Here is a 19,312-nt window from a genome sequence, read left to right on the forward strand (position 1 = left end):
GAAGCCCTCAAGAAGGCCCAGCAGCTCTCTCCCACTGTTGTTCCCAGAGTGCCTCACAATCATTTTTCCTTTTCACTACCCTGAACAGTTTGGTGTTATCAGCAAACTTGGGAGTCAGCTATACAGCTGCAAATAAAACATTTAAAGTGTATTTTAAGTGCAATATACAATGTGACTCTAGATGGCGATGGCGAGCCTTGTGGAAAATTTAATGTATTTTTAAAAAACACTTTAAAAAGCATTTTCAGAATGGTTATTATATGTGTGAGGATTCCACCTGTGTCATCTCATTATTCATTTCTAACTCCGGTTCATTCAACATGAACAAGTTAAAAAAACACATGCCCAAATACAGAGCTTCAAGGCTGAGTGGGGATTTGAATCCTCTCACTAACCACTACGTGGAATTGGCAAGTAGTGACAATGACAAAATACATAAAACCGATCCACAAGCTGAAATGCAGACATGAGACAGTTGTCTGATTTTTTTCTGCAGTCCACTTAGAAGCATTTCTGGAACTTTTGCCTTGGAACCAAGCCAGTTTTGGGTAAACAAGCCCAACCGCAAGAGATAAACTTCATGTTGATATTGTGGTCAGGAGTGTTTGACGGCTAAATTGTTCTGGATTTTGGTTTTGATTTTAATTACTAAGTAAGAGGGATGAGAGGGCGAGGAATGAGAAAGTAACCCAGTTCAGTTAAATGATTCCCTCGCATCTTAACAAAATTAAGAAATTTAGCAAAAGACATGGGAAGAGATGTGACTCCTAAGGAGATCATGTGAAACTATTTCATAAGGGGGCGAAGAATCCTCTTTGCAAAAGTATAAACAACTCAAAGAAGTGCAACATATTAAGTGCTTCCAAACATTCCTTCAAAAATCTGGAATCTAAAATGTCAGCTGTTATGCCAAGGACAACATACATGATTAAATTACTTATGGGGGCAGGGTGAGTATTAACTGTTTAATAGGTTCTGTTTGGAAAGATTAGAGTGGTCTGAAAAGCAAATGAAAGACCAACATTGTCAAAGAGAAAATCGCCATTGTAGTTACTGGTATTTAAAACCCAATGCTAGATCTCTGATAGTTCTACATTTGTTGTAAACTGGCATATATGCAGCCCATGTTGTGTATTGCCTCTACATAGAAAACTCTACACATACATATTACTTAAGTGGAGAATTGCATTGCAAAATTTGGAGAATTTTGAAAGATGGCTTTGTTTTAGTTCTTCTATTGTTTCACAAAGTGTGAACTAGTTAGGTTTGTTTTTAAATGTGAAATGAATTGAATTTCTCTTCCATCGCTAATTAGGATTCTCATGAAAGGGTTTTGAATATACTTTAATTAGGGTTGCCATATTTCTATTTTCACCATTTGAATCTCGGACATGTCAGAGAATATCCGGAGATAATGGCAACCCTACTTTAATGCAAAAATATATTATTATTTTCATTTTCATATTCTTTTTTTCATTTAAATAAGGAGAAAGTAGAAATAACAAATATAGATCTAAAAGCACTAACAGCAGAAATTTCAAAGCTTTAATTTTTGCATCTTCCCTTCCTTCTACAATTGACTGTGGATTGGAGTTCAGTTCATTCTGTCCAATGGGAATTCCTGTCTGACAAGCTATTTATCACAGGCTTCATAGATTGGGATAACCTTCTGGCATATTCTGGTTCTTTTCCCACAACAGTCAGAAAGCTGATTTCATCCTTATCTCTTTTTAAACACGTGCAGCTGGAGATGATGCAGAACAGAAGCAGGATGCCTTGTGTTGTTGGGAAAGAGCCACTAGAAGGTTCTCTGATGATGTTATCTTTGGAGGCATTTCCGCATAGCCATTTCCTCCAAGCATTTGACAGAACAGCTCTTTCACTTTTCCAAGCATGCTGTTCCTCAAGACTAAAGTGGAAATCTTATGCACACTTCTCTGGACGTAAGCTCCATTGAACACATTAATATTTGCTTCTGCTCTGTAATTTGATAACCATAGTATCTACCATTTAGCTAGGACATGAGTGAACTTCATATCAAATCATATCTGATTGCATTTATTAAACCATTTGGATTTTTTTCTTTTTCTTTTTGAATCCATGTCATTTTGTTATGAAAATGTCAGCCCATACTTCTTTTTTACATTTAATTTGAATTTTTTCCTTACTACAGAAAATGCAGTAAGTAAAAATAACCCATTTTATATCAGTAGTCACTGCTGGGTGGAAGCTCTTTAGTGCTCTGTGAATGTGCGTAGTTTTTCACATGTCAGTGGGTGGCCTCTTAACACCATTTATCTACTTCCCACTTTTTAAAAGAATAGGTCTTTCTGTGGTTTGCAAAGTGATGGGAAAATGCACCAGAAAGCGTGGGATGAACAATGGCTAATGGTAAGTGAATAATTATTATATAGCTGCCTCACAAATGAATCATAACAAATGTTCGATAGAGACTGGATATAATCTAACCTGCATAGGCTTTGTGCAAGCAAATCAGGATGAATGCTCAATACCCAGGTCATCTGGAGGGACCCTAAACACCAGTTGTTGGAGAGCACACATGGGAAACAGTGCTTTTGCACCCAGGTCCTGCTTCTGGGCTTCCCAGAGGCATGTGGTAACAGGATGCTGGACTAGCTGGGCCTTAATATAGATTATTCAAGGTGCTTCTTGTGTTGTTTAGTCGTTTAGTCGTGTCTGACTCTTCGTGACCCCATGGACCATAGCACGCCAGGCACTCCTGTCTTGCACTGCCTCCCGCAGTTTGGTCAAACTCATGTTCGTAGCTTCGAGAACACTGTCCAACCATCTCGTCCTCTGTCGTCCCCTTCTCCTAGTGCCTGCCCTCAATCTTTCCCAACATCAGGGTCTTTTCCAAGGATTCTTCTGTTCTCATGAGGTGGCCAAAGTATTGGAGCCTCAGCTTCACGATATGTCCTTCCAGTGAGCACTCAGGGCTGATTTCCTTCAGAATGGATAGGTTTGATCTTCTTGCAGTCCATGGGACTCTCAAGAGTCTCCTCCAGCACCATAATTCAAAAGCATCAATTCTTCGGCGATCAGCCTTCTTTATGGTCCAGCTCTCACTTCCATACATCACTACTGGGAAAACCATAGCTTTAACTATACGGACCTTTGTAGGCAAGGTGATGTCTTTGTAGGCAAGGTGATGTCTCTGCTTTTTAAGATGCTGTCTAGGTTTGTCATTGCTTTTCTCCCAAGAAGCATGCGTCTTTTAATTTCGTGACTGCTGTCACCATCTGCAGTGATCAAGGAGCCCAAGAAAGTAAAATCTCTCACTGTCTCCATTTCTTCCCCTTCTATTTGCCAGGAGGTGATGGGACCAGTGGCCATGATCTTTTTTTGATGTTGAGCTTCAGACCATATTTTGCGCTCTCCTCTTTCACCCTCATTAAAAGGTTCTTTAATTCCTCCTCACTTTCTGCCATCAAGGTTGTGTCATCTGCATATCTGAGGTTGTTGATATTTCTTCCGGCAATCTTAATTCCGGCTTGGGATTCATCTAGTCCAGCCTTTCGCATGATGAATTCTGCATATAAGATATGCCCAGAGGCATGTGGTTAGTCACTGTGGTAACAGGATGCTGGACTAGCTGGGCCTTAATATAGATTATACAAGGTGCTTCTTATGACTACCAATAGTTTAACAAAACTATAATGAATACCCCCTTTTCTAAAGCAGGTTGCATGATATGAAGGGTGTTTAAGGGACAAAGGAAGAGTAGATTTTTGTCTTAACTCTCTTCTGGTGCTGAAAACTATTTTCTCGACTTGAACATGTTTTTTTTAGAGGCACACTGTTCTTTAACTGGGTATCCTTCATACATCATCAGCCACTATTTAGCACCTGCCAGGGATAGTTGGATCTCAGGACTCTCAACATAATATGTACAAGCAATAACAGAAAGGAGATTGTAACTAAGGATTGTAACCACAGACACAAAAAGTGTTGACTTCCTTTTGGTCTAAGATCTTTAACAGTACTGGAGATTTTTTTAAGATTTACTGAGCTGCACATATTTCTGAATTACATTCCAGTCATATGGAAGTTATCTGGTGAACAGCACAAAAGGCAGATGCAAGCTTATGGTGGCATAAAGGGTACTTACTGGCAAATGAATGTTTATTATGGACTCAGTACTGTTCTGGCATGCAAAGGTGGTGTTGTTTTCTTGCAGCACCTACACATTTTGCCAGCTCACTCCTCCACCCACATTTATCCCTGGACGAAATTCAAAATGGAAAACTGTTTAGCTAAAAAACCAGCATGAAATATCTTAACAAACTGCTTGCAAATTGAGGCCATCATTTTAGTGACTTATGAAACGTTTGACAACTTAGCAACACAAACACATTTATATAAATAAAAAAGTTGTTAACTAATTTTGGACACACTTTGGGCAGAGATCAGTTCAAGGTTTTTGTACCCCATGGGGAACAAGCCACCGGGCATCGCATTACAAGTGAGCAGAAATGTGAAAGCAACTTTTTATTTATTTATCTATTTTAAATTTTATTTATTTGGTTTTTCAGATTAAAATGTTACTTTGCTTTTGAGCAACACTGGCTGAGGCTAAGGAGCAACTGCAGAAACGACATTAAGCCTGCAGAGCAAAATAAAAAAATTCCTTCAGTAGCACCTTAAAGACCAACTAAGTTTATATTTTGGTATGAGCTTTCGTGTGCATGCACACGAAAGCTCATACCAAAATATAAACTTAGTTGGTCTTTAAGGAGCTACTGAAGGAATTTTTTTATTTTGCTTCGACTCAGACCAACACGGCTACCTGCCTGCAGAGCAAGGCAGCTGACGAAAGAAGTGCCTGGTCTCAGGTAACACCATCCTGCAGGCGCAGCCCATGCAGAAAGCAAGCTCTGAAGAGGCTGTTGCCAAGGGAACCGTTCGCACCAACGACGGCTAATCCCATTGAAGATAGGTGAGGGGGAAATAACCCTTCTCCTCCGTCCCACCCGCTCGAAGAGACTAAGCTCTCTAATAGGCCAACCGCTGACAATAAACGCTTGTCCCTTATAAACCTTATAGCCAATCAGCGTCGATCATAGTCATAGCGTCACCGCCAACCCTGCCGCACATCCCGCCTCTCTTGTTTGGATTTGTTTTGGTTTTTTCCCTTTTCCGGCCTCGCGACAGGCTGGGCCTCGCCTCTCCATTGGTCGGCTGCCCAGACCCCACCCCCGATGACCGGGCCTGCGGAGTCCGGCCAATGAGCGCCGCCCGGAAGGGTGGCGGCGGCGACCACAGAGCCAACAACAACAACGGCGGCGGCAGAAGCGCTAGGCCCGGAGAGGAAGGGGCCGGAGTGAGCCAGAAGTACCCGCGCGGGAGAAAGCAGAGAGCGGAGGGGCTGCGTTGCCGCCATGGGGGCCGTGCTAGGGGTTTGTTCCGTGGCCAGCTGGGTAAGTACCTGTGGGGAAAAGGTCGGGTAGGCCCCGTTGGGCGGCGGCTTCCGGATTGAGAGAAGTAGGCCTCGTCGTTCCTCACCCCCTGTTTCAGACCTCCAGTAGGTGTTAGGGTTGCCGCCGTTTCCCACGGGGGGGGGGGCTCGACAGACGTTCCCAGGTGGCCTTTTGCGGCTGTGGGGTTCAAAGCGAAACCTCCATGTCTAGGAGCACTATACCTCTATAAATACCGCGACAAATAAAGTAACTCATTATCCAGGTTTGGGGCCTCGCAAGAGCCCTTGCCTGGTGGCTGCTGGTCTAAACGAACCTTGAGGCCATATTCCGATGCCCGTTTTAGCCGCGAGTAAGCCCCACTCAAGCTTACTGAGGCTTGCTTCTGTGTAGACATGTTTTCGTTTCGTTTGTATAATTGTGTCTTTCTTCGCTTCAGATTTGTTTATTTATTTGAATTTGTATACCACTCTTCCTCCAAAGATCACAAGGTGGTTTGCAACATAAGGATACAAAATTCAGCACACAAAATACACAGTAAGAACAAAAACAAACCAATACCACTTTCCCCTGCCACCAACACATTTATAAGGCCATATAGAACGTTGGTCAGCCTAAATATGTCATGAAGGCGCCAGACAAGCCTCCCTCTAGAGTATTCCATAAGGGGGGGGGGCGCATCCCATTCTTATGTTGCCACACTCCAGAACTCTTGTGGTGAGGAGGTACACGAAAAAAGGCCTCAGATGATGATCACAGGGTCCAGGGCGTTTTGCAATACTGGGCTTCCCCAGTATTACAAAAATGAACAAAAACTAGTAATGGCAGGTTAGCATCAATTTGGAAACAGGATAGGGTATTTGGATTTTCACTCTTGTAATATGTCAGCGATTCTCAAACTTCTTTTTTGTGGGATACTTTAGAATTGCTCAGATTTCAGTGGATGGCTTAATAAAACTTCTTTTTGTTCTGCATTGTAGAGCAAACACACACCTTGCTTTTGGATTAAGTTTGAAGATACAGAAAGGAATTCCCCCCCCCCTCAGTGCCAGCTTCATTATCAAAAGCAGTGCTATCACTATCCTTGTACTAGGTTGCTTAAAGGAGCCTGGTATTTTATTTAGTGAGAAACTGCTAGTCTACACCCATGTTATATCAAGAAAATCATAGGCTACTGTTTGAAAACCTCTGATATGCTACATTCCTGTACTGTATACAAAGTAGTATTACACTCTTTTTTGGCATAGGTTTAATTTTTCTTACCTATAGCTTAAAAAATAATAATTCTGGAAGTGGTGGCAGTCCTAAACATTGGATTGGGGAGGGGGCTGTGTTTTTAAAATTATTTTTGCCTACTGTTTGTCTTTATGGCAAGGAAGGATAGATCATTTGGACTGTAGTTTTCTTTCCTCTCCTTGCCCCTGGACCTGTGATTTCATCTCTAGGAATGATGTTAGTTCCTCACCCAGGAAGTGGTGGCTGAGTCATAGCCTTCTCAGCATGTTGACCGCTACCGGTATCATTTATCCATGAGCTTATTCCTGTGTAAGCAGGTATTACAAATCCAGTATTGGGTGACTGTCCTTTTTTAAAAAATCAACATTCTTGGTCTGGCCCCATTTGGCTGTTTTGGATGGGTTTAGTAGATCACCCTAAATTTATATATAAATTTTTTATTAAAAAAAAACCCTAGGATCTCTACAGCACAACCGTGGTATGTTCAGAATACAGAATGTGTGTTCATCTGCAGTATCACTGAGGTATTTAGAATAAGCAAGCTTAATTCAGATTAAGTGATGGTAAATAGGCAACATCTCTTTAAATAAGGGAGAGCTGTCATAGCCAATTGAACAAAGGATGATTTCTTATTTCTTGTCATCAGAAAGGGCATGAAGCTTAACATTAGCAGCTGTAACTTGGAGTTATAGCAGCTATAATTCCCTCCAGAGTGCAACCAAATATTAATCAAAGACTTTTTATTACATAAAAGTAAGCTTTTTTGTGCTGCCAAGTTATCAAATGTTTAATAATTAACTGAAATGATGCCATCCATTTGCAAAGCAGTTCCATGCACTTGAAAGACCAGAAAGTTGTACGGAGATACTCCTCAGCATTTCCATGACCTCTCAAAGAGTAGTGTAGAAATGAGTTACCCTCGCCACCACCAGTTTGAGTTGCCTATTTTTCTTTTTCCAGTAGTAGTTTGGAGTTAGTCCCTATCAAGAGAGAGTTATGTGCATATGTGCAAGGTATTGTGTTCCTTTGTTTTCAGGCATGAGTAAATGGAGTGTGCAGTGTCTGTGTGTGCATGAAGCTGAGGCATGAATCGTGGGCCTGTGCAGCTAACAATAAACATGCACTACAATAGTTTTACAGCATCCACTTCATTTATTCTTAAAGTGGCTGCTAGGGTATTCTAATGTACCTGTGAGAACTGTTAACATGCCACTAGAAATAAGTTTACTCAAAAGCTGCTGTAAGACGAAGGCACTAATCTGTTCAAGTAGCAACCCATAGTGTATCTGCATGGTTCACTGGTCTGCCTTTGCTTATTTCCAGCCAGCTTTCCACTAGGAGTAGAAATAGCAATAAAATATACGTTAAACAGCACATTCCAGAATAAAACAAGATGGATAAACTATAATCAACAATTTAAATTGGAACTGGCGGCTACTTTCCCCCTCTTAAATCAGCCAAAAAGGCTGCCAGACATTGACTGCTCTTTTTATGAAACACGAGGCTTAAAGTGCTTATTTGTGAATGAACCAGTTTGAGTTTTCTTTATGTTCTTGTGACTGCCCAGATATATGACTTGTTATAGAATATTTTAATATATTTCAATCTTATTTTTGTATGGCTCTAAGAATTTTCTACAAATCATCTCGTTAGGGGTGCTCCTTGATCCAGTGTGCAGATGGGGTCAGTAGCAAAGGGCACCATTTTCTAGCTCTGGCTGGTTCCCCAACTACAATGCTATCTGACAAAGCTACAGTTTGAAAAGCCATTTTAAATTTAGAGAATAGTTTATCAGTAGAGAAATGGCACAAACCATTCTGAAAATCTGTCAGCCATTAAGGAACATGTTGTGGTTTATGATTCTTTTACATCAGGCACCCCCAAACTGCGGTCCTCCAGATGTTTTGGCCTACAACTCCCATGATCCCTAGCTAACAGGACCAGTGGTCAGGGATGATGGGAATTGTAGTCCAAAACATCTGGAGGGCCGAAGTTTGCGGATGCCTGTTTTACATACACAATTTGGACATAGTGCTAAACCATACACTCTTTCGCTTTCTAAAAACTGACTATACTGGTTTATAAGGTGATGATAGATTCATGATGGTGATAAATTCATAGATCTAGTGGGACGCGGGTGGCTATGTGGTCTAAACCACCGAACCTCTTGGACTTGCTGATCGGAAAGTCGGCAATTCAAATCCCCATGATGGCCATGACAGGGTGAGCTACCATTGCTCTGTCCCAGATCCTGCCAACCTAGCAGTTTGAAAGCACTCCAGTGGCGGGAAGGTAAGCGGCGTTTCCGTTGCGCCAGAAGCAGTTTAGTCATGCTGGCTACATGACCAGGAAGCTGTCTGGTCAAATGCCAGCTCCCTGAGCCTGAAAGCGAGATGAGCGCCACAACCCCATAGTCGCCTTTAACTGGGCTTAACTGTCCAGGGGTCCTTTACCCTTTTTTAAACCTTTTAGATTCATGTGACTCTATACACAGTATGTACTTTCTATGTAAGCGTTAACACTTAAGATAATATTTTCATTTCCATTTTACAGATACCATGTCTGTGCAGCGGTGCATCATGTTTGCTGTGTCGCTGTTGTCCCAACAGCAAGAACTCTACGGTGACCCGGCTTATTTATGCCTTCTTGCTTCTACTAAGTACTCTTGTTGCTTGTATCATGCTGGCACCAGGAATGGAAGTGCAGCTGAAAAAGGTACTGAGACTTCTTGTGACTGTGTTTGTAACACAAGTCACGGTGCACAGATTCACCTACATATCAAATGGCATGCAACAGAGACTGAAATACAAGATGATAGTATTTTCATCAGACTCTTGCTGTAAGAAGGGAAGGGCAAGTGGATTGTTTGACTGGGCTCATATTCCAGTGTCCTATCTCAGCTAATATCAGAAGAATGTTCAATATATAAGCTGAAGATCTTTAGGTTTTTTTTGCTAAGCTTCATTCACCCACCTTATGCAATTTCTCTTCAAATGCTATTTCACTAGGATTCTCTGGTTTGCTGCAATAGTAGTCTTTCCCTGCTTAGGTGTGTACCTCTTTTGCATGTTGGTGATTGGGGGCCCTGGGGCCTTCAGCTGATCCTCCTTTATTGTGTTCAATTAAAGATGAGTTTGTATTACGTATGTCACAGCATTAAAAGTTTGAAGGGTCACCTAGTCCAACCCCTTGCAATGCAGGAATCCCAACTAAAGCATCCATGACTGATGGACATCTAACCTCTGCTTTAAAACCTTCAATGAAGGAGAGTCCACAACCTCCTGAGGAGTTATGAAACTTCTAGTCTGTCTACCATAACACAGGGTGATTTATGTGTAGTTTGTGGGCTTTATGAAGCCCCAAAATACTATAAAGTGGGCCACCCAGTTGGTAGTGCAAAGAGAACATCAGATTTCTTTTTTCATTAGCATTTCAAATCTTGTTGAGCAATGGAAGCATATGCCGAAAGTTCAGTAAAATGGTGTGTTGTTATTATTTTGTACGGTGCCTTCAAAGTCTGCTTCAGCTGTGAAAAATATTGGCATTTGTTGCTCTCTTCTTTCAGGTGCCTGGATTTTGTGATAAGTTGGTTCACTGTGAAGAATTGGTTGGATACAGAGCAGTCTACCGAGTCAGTTTTGCCATGGCAGTGTTTTTCTTTCTCTTCTCACTAATCATGATAAAAGTGAAATCAAGTAAAGATCCAAGGGCTCCTGTACATAATGGGTAGGTTGGGAATGTGGACTGGTCTCTTATTTCCTCTGCCCAGAGCGTCAAACTCATAAGCTTAGAAAATGGCCAATTGAATTATGTTCATGTTTTACTGAGTGGGAGCTAGTGCCCCCGTGAGGCGAAATAGAGGTATAACCACTAGCTTCTACTTATAAAAAAGATACTCATAGACCACGGGTGTCAAACACAAGGCCCGGGGGCCAAATCCGGCCCGCCAGACCTCGTCATGTGGCCCGCCGAGCGCCCCAGCCAGCGGGACCCAGCAGTGGGACCTTGCTGCTGAAGCGCCGCGCCAACAAAGCGCCGACAAACAACTGGGGCCGGGGAAATGCTCTTTGCCCCTGGGTCCCTTCGCGCTCTTTTCTGGCGCTGAATCAAGGCGGTGACCCCCCCCTTCCCTTTCTTTCTTCCTCTCTCTCGTTCTTATTCTTTCTTTCCCTCTCCTTCCTTCCTTCTTTATCTCTGTCTTCTCTCCCTCTTTCTTTTTCTTTCCTTCTTTATTCCTTCTTTCCTACTCTTCTTTCTCTCACCTCTTTCCTTCCTCTCTCCCTCCTGCTCCCTCTTTTCTTCCTCCCTCCCTTCCTTCCTTTCTTCCTTCCGTCCTTCCCATCTTTCTTCCTCTCCCTCATTCTTATTCTTTCTTTCCCTCTACTTCCTTCCTTCTTTCTCCCTTTCCGTCTTCTCTCCCTCTTTCTTTTTCTTTCCTTCTTTATTCCCTTCCTTATTTCCTACTCTTCTTTCTCTCCCCTCTTTCCTTCCTTCCTCTCTCCCTCCCACTCCCTCTTTTCTTCCTCCCTCCCTCCCCTCCCCTCCCTCTCCCTCTCCTCAGAAACATAGGATGCTGCTTTATACTTCTGGCCCTTAAACCCTGGAACCAGGAGAGCAGCTCCAGTGAGTCAACCTCAGCCAGTCCCTTTGGTGAAGGGTGGTGGCTCACTGGCAGAACATCTGTCCTGCATGCAGAAGGACCCCAGCATCTCCAGGTACTAGTAGCTCTGCAAAGGTCCTGCATGAAACCCTAGCGAGCCTCCACCACCCAGTGCAGTTACCAAAAATCATTTTTCAATAAATTGTACAATAATTGTACATTTGAATATCTACTTGCCATTATTCTGACTATGTTTCTGCTTTCAGAGCTAGTTATTACTTACATTATTGCAAAAAAACAGTAATCATTGAATGCAGTGACAATAATTTATGATAATAAAGAGTGGACACATAGTCCTACAGATACAACCGGCCCTTTGAGGGTGACCAAACTGCTGATGCGGCCCCCGATGAATTTGAGTTTGACACCCCTGTCATAGACTAACAGCAAAGTCCAGTTAAATCTATTCTAGCATTTGTGGGGCAGGGTGGGCTTTATGTTCACTGGATATTAGGCATTAAGTGGGCGATTTTGATGGGGCTTCCCTGTGAGGTGTTAACCTAACACTCCCATTTTGGGCTCATCAGTCCTTGGCTCCTGGGTGCTTCCCCATTCTCCTGTGAGATGGAGCAGGCAGGCAGGTCTTGGTGGAGATCTGGAACCATGTTCTCACCCCTAGCTTAGGGTCTCTAGGAAGGGATCACCAGGGGGTTATTTACCAGGAGCAGGCGAAACGTACAGTAGACAATACGTCATGAATCTCTTGAAGTAGACATGGGGCTTCCTTTTAGCTAAGTGAGATTAGGATTGCAACCCAAGTAACTATGCAGGCATATACGTGACCACCTCTCTTTATAATACTTTGGCACATCCCTTAAAGGTGTTTGGCTTTGTTAGCTTAAGAGAATTTATTCTAATCAGTGTTCTTTTTTTTATTTAAAAAAACAGGTTTTGGTTTTTCAAAATAGCTGCCATTGTTGGCATCATGGTTGGAGCATTTTACATTCCAGAAGGACCTTTCACAACAGGCAAGCATTGATGGATTTCCCTTAGCTGTTGCTATTAAGTGAAGCATTTGGTATTCAATAAAGTGTCTTATTAAGAGTTGATTCAGTTGTGCTCATGTCCCAGGGGGGTGACTTAGAAGTTCCCAGAGTAGTCACAACTATGGTGACAGCTCGTATTTTGCTGAACTGTTCTTTTTAAAAGAATCGGGTTCATGAAGAGCTGGGGGTTATTAAATGCAAAAGTTTTTAAGAGCGTATATACACTTGCCCACTCACCTAGTAGATAAAGGGCTAGGTTCACCTAATGAGCCCTGTAAGCCAAAGCGTACACAACAGGACTTTCCTCCTTTTGCCCTGTGTGCCCGTTACCCAAAATTGACTCAGAGGGGGGTCAGGAGAACACCAAGTATAGTGTACAGAGGGCAGAGGGGGGGGGATGGTTCTGTCAGGCAAGCTGAAATGCTTGTGGGGAGGAAACATTCATCATAGCAAGATGCTGAATTCCACCCAAAGGCTCTGTAACTTCCTTTAAATATTTTCACCCAGAAGTTGTCAAAAGTTAAGAGGTTGATTATAACATCCTCCTTTTCTTTCTAGCATTGTTTGCTATTGGCACTTGTGGCGCCTTCTGCTTCATTTTAATCCAGCTGGTACTGCTTGTTGATTTTGCGCACTCCTGGAATGAATCCTGGGTTGAACGAATGGAAGAGGGAAACTCCAAATGCTGGTATGCTGGTAAGTGCCGTTTAACTAGTAAGTAGCAAAAATCAGCAAGAGGCAAGAAGTTTAGTATGAAGCTCTGTGTTTATTGGCCAACGTGTCAGCATTGTTGATAAAACAAGTTCGTGCCTAGTGAAAGAATTGGGATCCACAAAACATCTGCTAAACATTGTTGCTTAAATACTACCACTGTAGCAAGTTATGTGTTGGGTGTTGCATAAGAAGTTGTGACATTCGGAATGAAGGATTTGCCATTTAAATCTTAACTTTGCCAATGTCTTGCCTGCCTCTGAGCAAACCAGGTAGCTGCTCTTCTTACATTATGGAGAAAATACGTGAGATGTTGGTGTGATTGTATACAACTTTTGAATATTAAATGTGTTTATTAGTAAAAAGTTGTGAAGGCAACCATATAAGCTAAGGAAATGCTTTATAAGCTAAGAAAATGCTTTATAAGCTAAGAAAATGCTTTATAATTAATTTATGGTATTATATTATGCAAGCCCTGCGGAATATATCCATTCCCTTGGATGAGAGGGATAATATTTCCCAATTTGAAACAGAGTCTTAATAGGTGTTCTGATAATCTTTTGAAAAACTGCATTGTAATTTAACAATTGAATGTTGGAATGTGCTTTTTCTTTAGCTCTGTTGACATGTACTGGCCTTTTCTACACCCTGTCCTTTATTGCCGTTGTGCTCTTCTATGTCTTCTACACAAAACCTGATGCCTGTACTGAGAACAAATTTTTCATCAGTTTTAATATGCTTGTCTGCATTGCTGTGTCAATCACATCAGTCCTTCCAAAAGTCCAGGTATGATGAATTCTGCATTGGATTATTGTGTGGGATATAGGTTAGGCTGACTTATTAGGGCTTGTATAAATATACTTGGATGTGGTTTTTATCTTGCAAATACTCAGGAGGAGTAGATGATTGAGTGGAGCCAAACAGACTATAAACCCTTTGGTAAAGCTGTATAACACTTGTTGATATTGCTGGAGTAAATGATGGTCATGTAATGTACTGTTTTGGTGCCACTGAACTACAACTAGTTGAGGATCAGTATAATGTTTAGTTGACTGCATTGAGACGCAACATGACACCAGACATTTTGTGTGAGGGCTGGGGAACACAACTAGCAAGGTTGCATAGTCATTCATAGAAGAGTTGCTTACAAGAAACAGATTTGGATACTGAAAGAAGAGTCTGGAGGCTGTACTAAAATACATGAAATAATATATGTGGGTAGGGGTGGCATGAGAAAAGTAACTCTTGCCCATGGAAACTGAAATATTTCTCATCAGTTCCCCAAGTAGTTCTTGTGCTTCATACAGTCGTACCTCGGGTTACGACCACCTCGGGTTGCGAACAATTCGGGTTACGAACTCCATAAACCCGGAAGTATTTTTTACCGCACGCACGTCATGCGCAGAAGCTGTGCGCACGCTTTGCGCATACGCAAAATGGCGGTTCGGGTTGCGTTCGGGTTACAAACTTTTCGGGTTACGAACTGCAACCCGGAACGGATCGTGTTCATAACCCGAGGTATTACTGTATTCCCCTCTGTACAGAAGCCTTAAGTTGTAGTGAAAGTGAAATATTTCCAGTCAAGGCTAACTAACATGGAGTTCAGGTACAATTCAGTTATATAAAATTTGCTTGTCTCAAACAGGAACACCAGCCTCGTTCTGGCCTTCTCCAGTCTTCTATCATTACTCTCTACACGATGTACCTCACTTGGTCAGCCATGTCCAATGAGCCTGGTAAGCTTTCATAAGTGCAGATAATTGTGCCTTCAAAACAATGGTAGTGGAGACAGTTACAAAGGAATAAAAATATACTGAATCTTTGAGTGTATTAGGAACTGCAGTGTATTGGGACTGCACGCTTCTAAGGGATGCACAGTTTGGTTAATTCTTTCTACTTCACATCTGGAAATCATGTATCCTTTGTGAGTTCATGATGGGGGAAGAATTAGAACAAATTACTTAGAAGGAATTTTTTGTAGAGCATTTTCAGTATGACAAGCAAAGAGATCCTGGGTATATTACTAGGCTATAAGCACTCCTGAGAGTGAACACTATTTTATAAATCTCTGGAATTTATTTTCCAGAACGCATCTGTAACCCAAGTCTTCTGAACATCATCAGCCAGATAGCTGCTCCTACTTCCATCCCAGCAAATGTAACTGCTATTGAACCTGTTGTTCCTACACCTGGACCACAAAAGCTGCAGTGGTGGGATGCACAGAGCATTGTTGGACTTACAGTCTTTGTACTTTGTCTCTTGTATTCGAGGTAAGATTTGATCTCTAGTTTCAAAACTTCAGGCAGATTCTTGAGAATCACATCTCAGGTTTAGGCATAATGAACAGGTAGCTGCTGTGTTTTGAATCAAGGGAAACATTAACTGAACATAGTTATGCAGATTTCATCAAATTGTTGGAGCAATAAATAGGGCATCTTATGCTATTAATAAAGTATTTGCGCTAGACTTCAACTGTAACTGAATTCCATGATTTTTTATCTCTTCCCAGCATGGCTGGTGGACAAGAAAGTTGAGAGTTGTAGTCCATCCATTTCTAAAAGGCCATAGTTTTCCCACCCGTTCTGAGGATTTTTAATGTATTTTTTACACTTTTAATTAATTCCTCCTCCAAGAGCTGAAAGCAGATTATATGTTTCCCAGCAGTCTCGTTTCCAAGCAGCTTACATAGCCAGGTCTACTTAGCATCTGTGGTAGAATTGCATTACATACTCACAGACTCAGGTATTCTTGGGCACTTTGAATAAGGCTAAACCATTTTCTGGTAGATTTCAACTAACATTTAACATCCTCTTCCTTGGACTGCTTTGCAGTATCCGATCTTCCAACAACAGTCAAGTGAGCAAACTGACTCTGTCGACAAGTGACAGCGTCATGTTGGATGATACTACCGGAACTGGTAGCGATGTAGAAGATGGAGAAATTCGCCGGGTCCCAGATAATGAAAAGGATGGTGTCCAGTATAGTTATGCCTTCTTCCACTTCATGCTCTTTCTTGCCTCCCTGTATATCATGATGACTCTTACTAATTGGTACAGGTAAGAATAGCCTAGTCGAGATTTCATCAAATAGTATAATATTGTTGCTGACAAGTACAGTTAGGTTATCACAATCATTTCAGATATTAACTGTTTTAATTTTACTTTCTTAAAATATGGGAACCTAGGGAATCTGCCTTATGCAAAGTTGGACATTAGTCCATGTTGCTCAGTATTGTGTACACTGACTGGCAGTATCCTCCCAGGCTTTCAGATAGTCTTGCCTAGAGATGCAAGGGAAAATATCTGATCTTTCACAATTACTGAATAATAGTATTCTTTGACTGTTTTAATGCCGAGAGCTTTACTTACCTTCTCTGTAATCTTGCAACAGCTTTATAATGAAAGTCACTGTTACTCCCATGTGTGGCTTATCTAAAGTCACCCAGTGAGTTAAGCCAGAAGTTTCCAGCTCATAACGTGTGCTTTAACATGCTGCTTCTAGTTCTGCTTCTGTATCAAAATTGTAGGATGTGCATCTCTATAAAGTAGGATAGGAACTTGGTGTATCTGAGCCCTTTTTATTGTTCATAATTAAAGATGAATTTGTAAGTATCAAAGTTTATTAGTAATCTCATCTCCCAGCCTTGCTGATCCTGGGAATTAAGAGAATTATCACTGTCTCCAGAATTCCTGAGCATACAATAGATAATGTGCATAGCCAAATTAAGTTTGAAATAAAGGTAGTGGCATAGTACAGTGGAACCTCGGGTTGCGGACGTAATCCGTGACGGAGGCATGTCTGCAACCCTCAGCATTCACATCCTGAAGCTCCACATCTGCGCCAGCACCGGTGCAACTTGGCGCTTCTGCGCATGCGCGATTGGCGAAATCCAGAAGTAGCCCGTTCCGGTACTTCCGGGTTTCCCGCAGTCCGCAACCCGAAAACATGTAACCTGAAGTGTCTGTAACATGAGGTATGACTGTACCTGCTCCAGTCTGATGCATATATCTTGTTGTATATCTCTCTTTGTTTTTCCCATTAAGCCACTCTTAATACAGTGGTACCTCGACTTACCAATGTCTTGACAACCAAATTTTTCGACTTATAAATGGGGCAAATGGCCGCGCGCTTACAAATTACTCGACATCCGAACGGAAACCGTGGCCTGTTTTAGATAGGGTTTTTTCAACTTGCGAATTTCTCCGTTTCCAATGCATCCCTATGGGAAATCGCGTTTCCAATGGCGCTTTTCGACTTACGAATTTTTCAACCTATGAAGGTGCCTTCGGAACGGATTAAATTCGTAAGTCGAGGCACCACTGTATACAATTCTGACTATTAACTCATTAAGCTTCAAACTGCATGACATCTCGTCAACTGCTACCCCGCTCGGGCACTGGCAGGAAGAAACATAGTTGCTTTCATGGGACTTCTGAGTAGACATTGTTACAATGGGCCTGTTAGTCACCCTAAACCCTAGTTTCTTGCATGAATAAATTAGGCTTTATGACTTAATTCATTTTTACCATTTATTCATTCCACAGCCCTGATGCCGAATTCAAAACTCTGACAAGCAAATGGCCAGCTGTCTGGGTGAAGATCTCTTCCAGCTGGGTTTGTCTCCTCCTCTATCTCTGGACCTTAGTGGCACCTCTTGTCCTTCCTAATCGGGACTTCAATTAAACGATAATTTCTCTGAAAGCATAAAAACATGAAGTTCCTCTCTGCTGAAAGCCAAATGGTCTGTATCGCTTCTTGGAGCCAAGGCTCCAGCCATCTCTCCTGCAACATATACAGATGAATAGAAAGCTGCTAACTTGTATAATGCTTGATGCAAAAATCTAAACTCTGTACATTTTGATATGTTTAAATGAAAGCTAGCTTTACCATTAGTCTACTACAGCTGTGCTGTTTGGTATCGTAAAAGCCAGTGGTGTAAACAACCGAATTGAAAGAAAAATAGCTTGAGCTTAAAGTAATATATTTTAAAGTTATTCTAATGCTTCAGTATATGGAAGTGAAAGCCATACTGCAGGTGTACATTCCACTTCAAGAAAACATGTTTAATGGTGTTTTAACATACAGAATCTGTTTTTCTCAATGGAGCAGCATGTTATGTAGTATGGGAAGTTCAAGTTAGCAATTTTTGGATCACTGTAGACCAATTTTATAGAAAAGTTCTACTGAACTTTAGTATTTGTCAGTTAATTCCAAATGAAGTATCTACTATGCTTTAATTAAATTATATTAAAATAATTTGAAGTGCTTTTTTGTCTAATATGTGCAATGTGAGTAAAAGCCAGTGCATCGTTTTGTCAGTCTTGGCATTTGCACTGTAAACATGTTTGATTAAAATTACCTGTTCCGTGTCTTTTTATTTTGGGTAGAGGTATGAAAAATCCTGTAATCAGAAAAATCAATTCATGTCTGGAAATTGGGGTAATGAGCACCACAGAATGGAAGATCAGTTGTTCTCTCCCTCAGCTGCTTTAAAAAAAACTTAATCCCCTCATTTCACATACCTTGTTGAATCCTTTGTGGCTTCAGAAGGCAGTCAAATCCCATTGTGTTATTTGTATTTACTGATACACTTGGAATTTAAAATTGATTCAATGAGGAAGCAAATATTGTCTTGTAATAACGAGGTTGCTTTAAGGTAGATGGTTTAATATCCACTCATGCATAAAGTTACAATTAAACTATTCCTTTTATAAAATGCAATATAAAAATAAATTCTCACAGGTGTATAATGTAACCAAACACCTGACTTCTAAATACAGCAAAAGGCAAAACAAATACTGAAACAATTTACTGTACTTAGCAAGATGTAAAAACCGACTGACGGAACAGTAGAAATAAAGCACTTCGACTACTATTCTGGAAAAAACCTCAAAAATTTTAACAGTGCCTGTCAAGCCCACAGTATAAATTCAAGTATCTTTCATTTTCTGTTAGACTTAAAGGCAATTTGACAATTGTGGTAGGTTACCAATGTCTCTTTCTTAAGGCCTGGTACTGTTTCGATACGACCAAATAATTTCTTAAATAAAGGTCAAGGAGACATTAGATATATTAGCTGCTAGTATCTCCACTTGAAAAATTAGTGCATTAGTATAGACATAATACCTGAACTTTAACTTCTGTAACACTATGTTAGCTGTTTAATTTGCCCCAAACTTAGAGAAACAGTTTAAATTAAAAGATGAGTTGTAAAAAGCTTTGAGTAATTATAATAAAACCTGTTTCAAATGCCTATCATGGCCTATTTTGATAACATATACCAC

The 19,312-nt window shown here is 41.1% G+C and overlaps 1 protein-coding gene across 1 annotated transcript; it reads left to right on the top strand.

Moving 5' to 3' along the window:
• The first annotated feature begins 5,255 nt into the window (after positions 1-5,255).
• SERINC3 (serine incorporator 3) lies at positions 5,256-18,294 on the top strand. The gene is made up of 10 exons (XM_035122587.2): positions 5,256-5,438; positions 9,225-9,386; positions 10,237-10,397; positions 12,220-12,299; positions 12,876-13,013; positions 13,645-13,814; positions 14,674-14,764; positions 15,115-15,298; positions 15,860-16,084; positions 17,573-18,294. Exons 1-10 carry the CDS (start codon positions 5,400-5,402, stop codon positions 17,709-17,711), a joined length of 1,389 nt encoding a protein of 462 aa, XP_034978478.1. The 5' UTR covers positions 5,256-5,399; the 3' UTR covers positions 17,712-18,294.
• The last annotated feature ends 1,018 nt before the right edge of the window (positions 18,295-19,312 follow it).

Source organism: Zootoca vivipara, chromosome 7 (genome assembly GCF_963506605.1).
Source record: "Zootoca vivipara chromosome 7, rZooViv1.1, whole genome shotgun sequence".
NCBI lineage: Eukaryota > Metazoa > Chordata > Lepidosauria > Squamata > Lacertidae > Zootoca > Zootoca vivipara.

What these genes read in the sequence shown, in the direction of transcription:
- SERINC3 (XM_035122587.2), top strand. Translation starts at nt 5,400, where the DNA reads ATGGGGGCCGTGCTAGGGGTTTGTTCCGTGGCCAGCTGG. An exon ending in AGAAGGACCTTTCACAACAG is followed by an intron (nt 12,300 to 12,875) that starts GCAAGCATTGAT and finishes TTTTCTTTCTAG; the next exon opens with CATTGTTTGCTATTGGCACT. An exon ending in AGCCATGTCCAATGAGCCTG is followed by an intron (nt 14,765 to 15,114) that starts GTAAGCTTTCAT and finishes TTTATTTTCCAG; the next exon opens with AACGCATCTGTAACCCAAGT.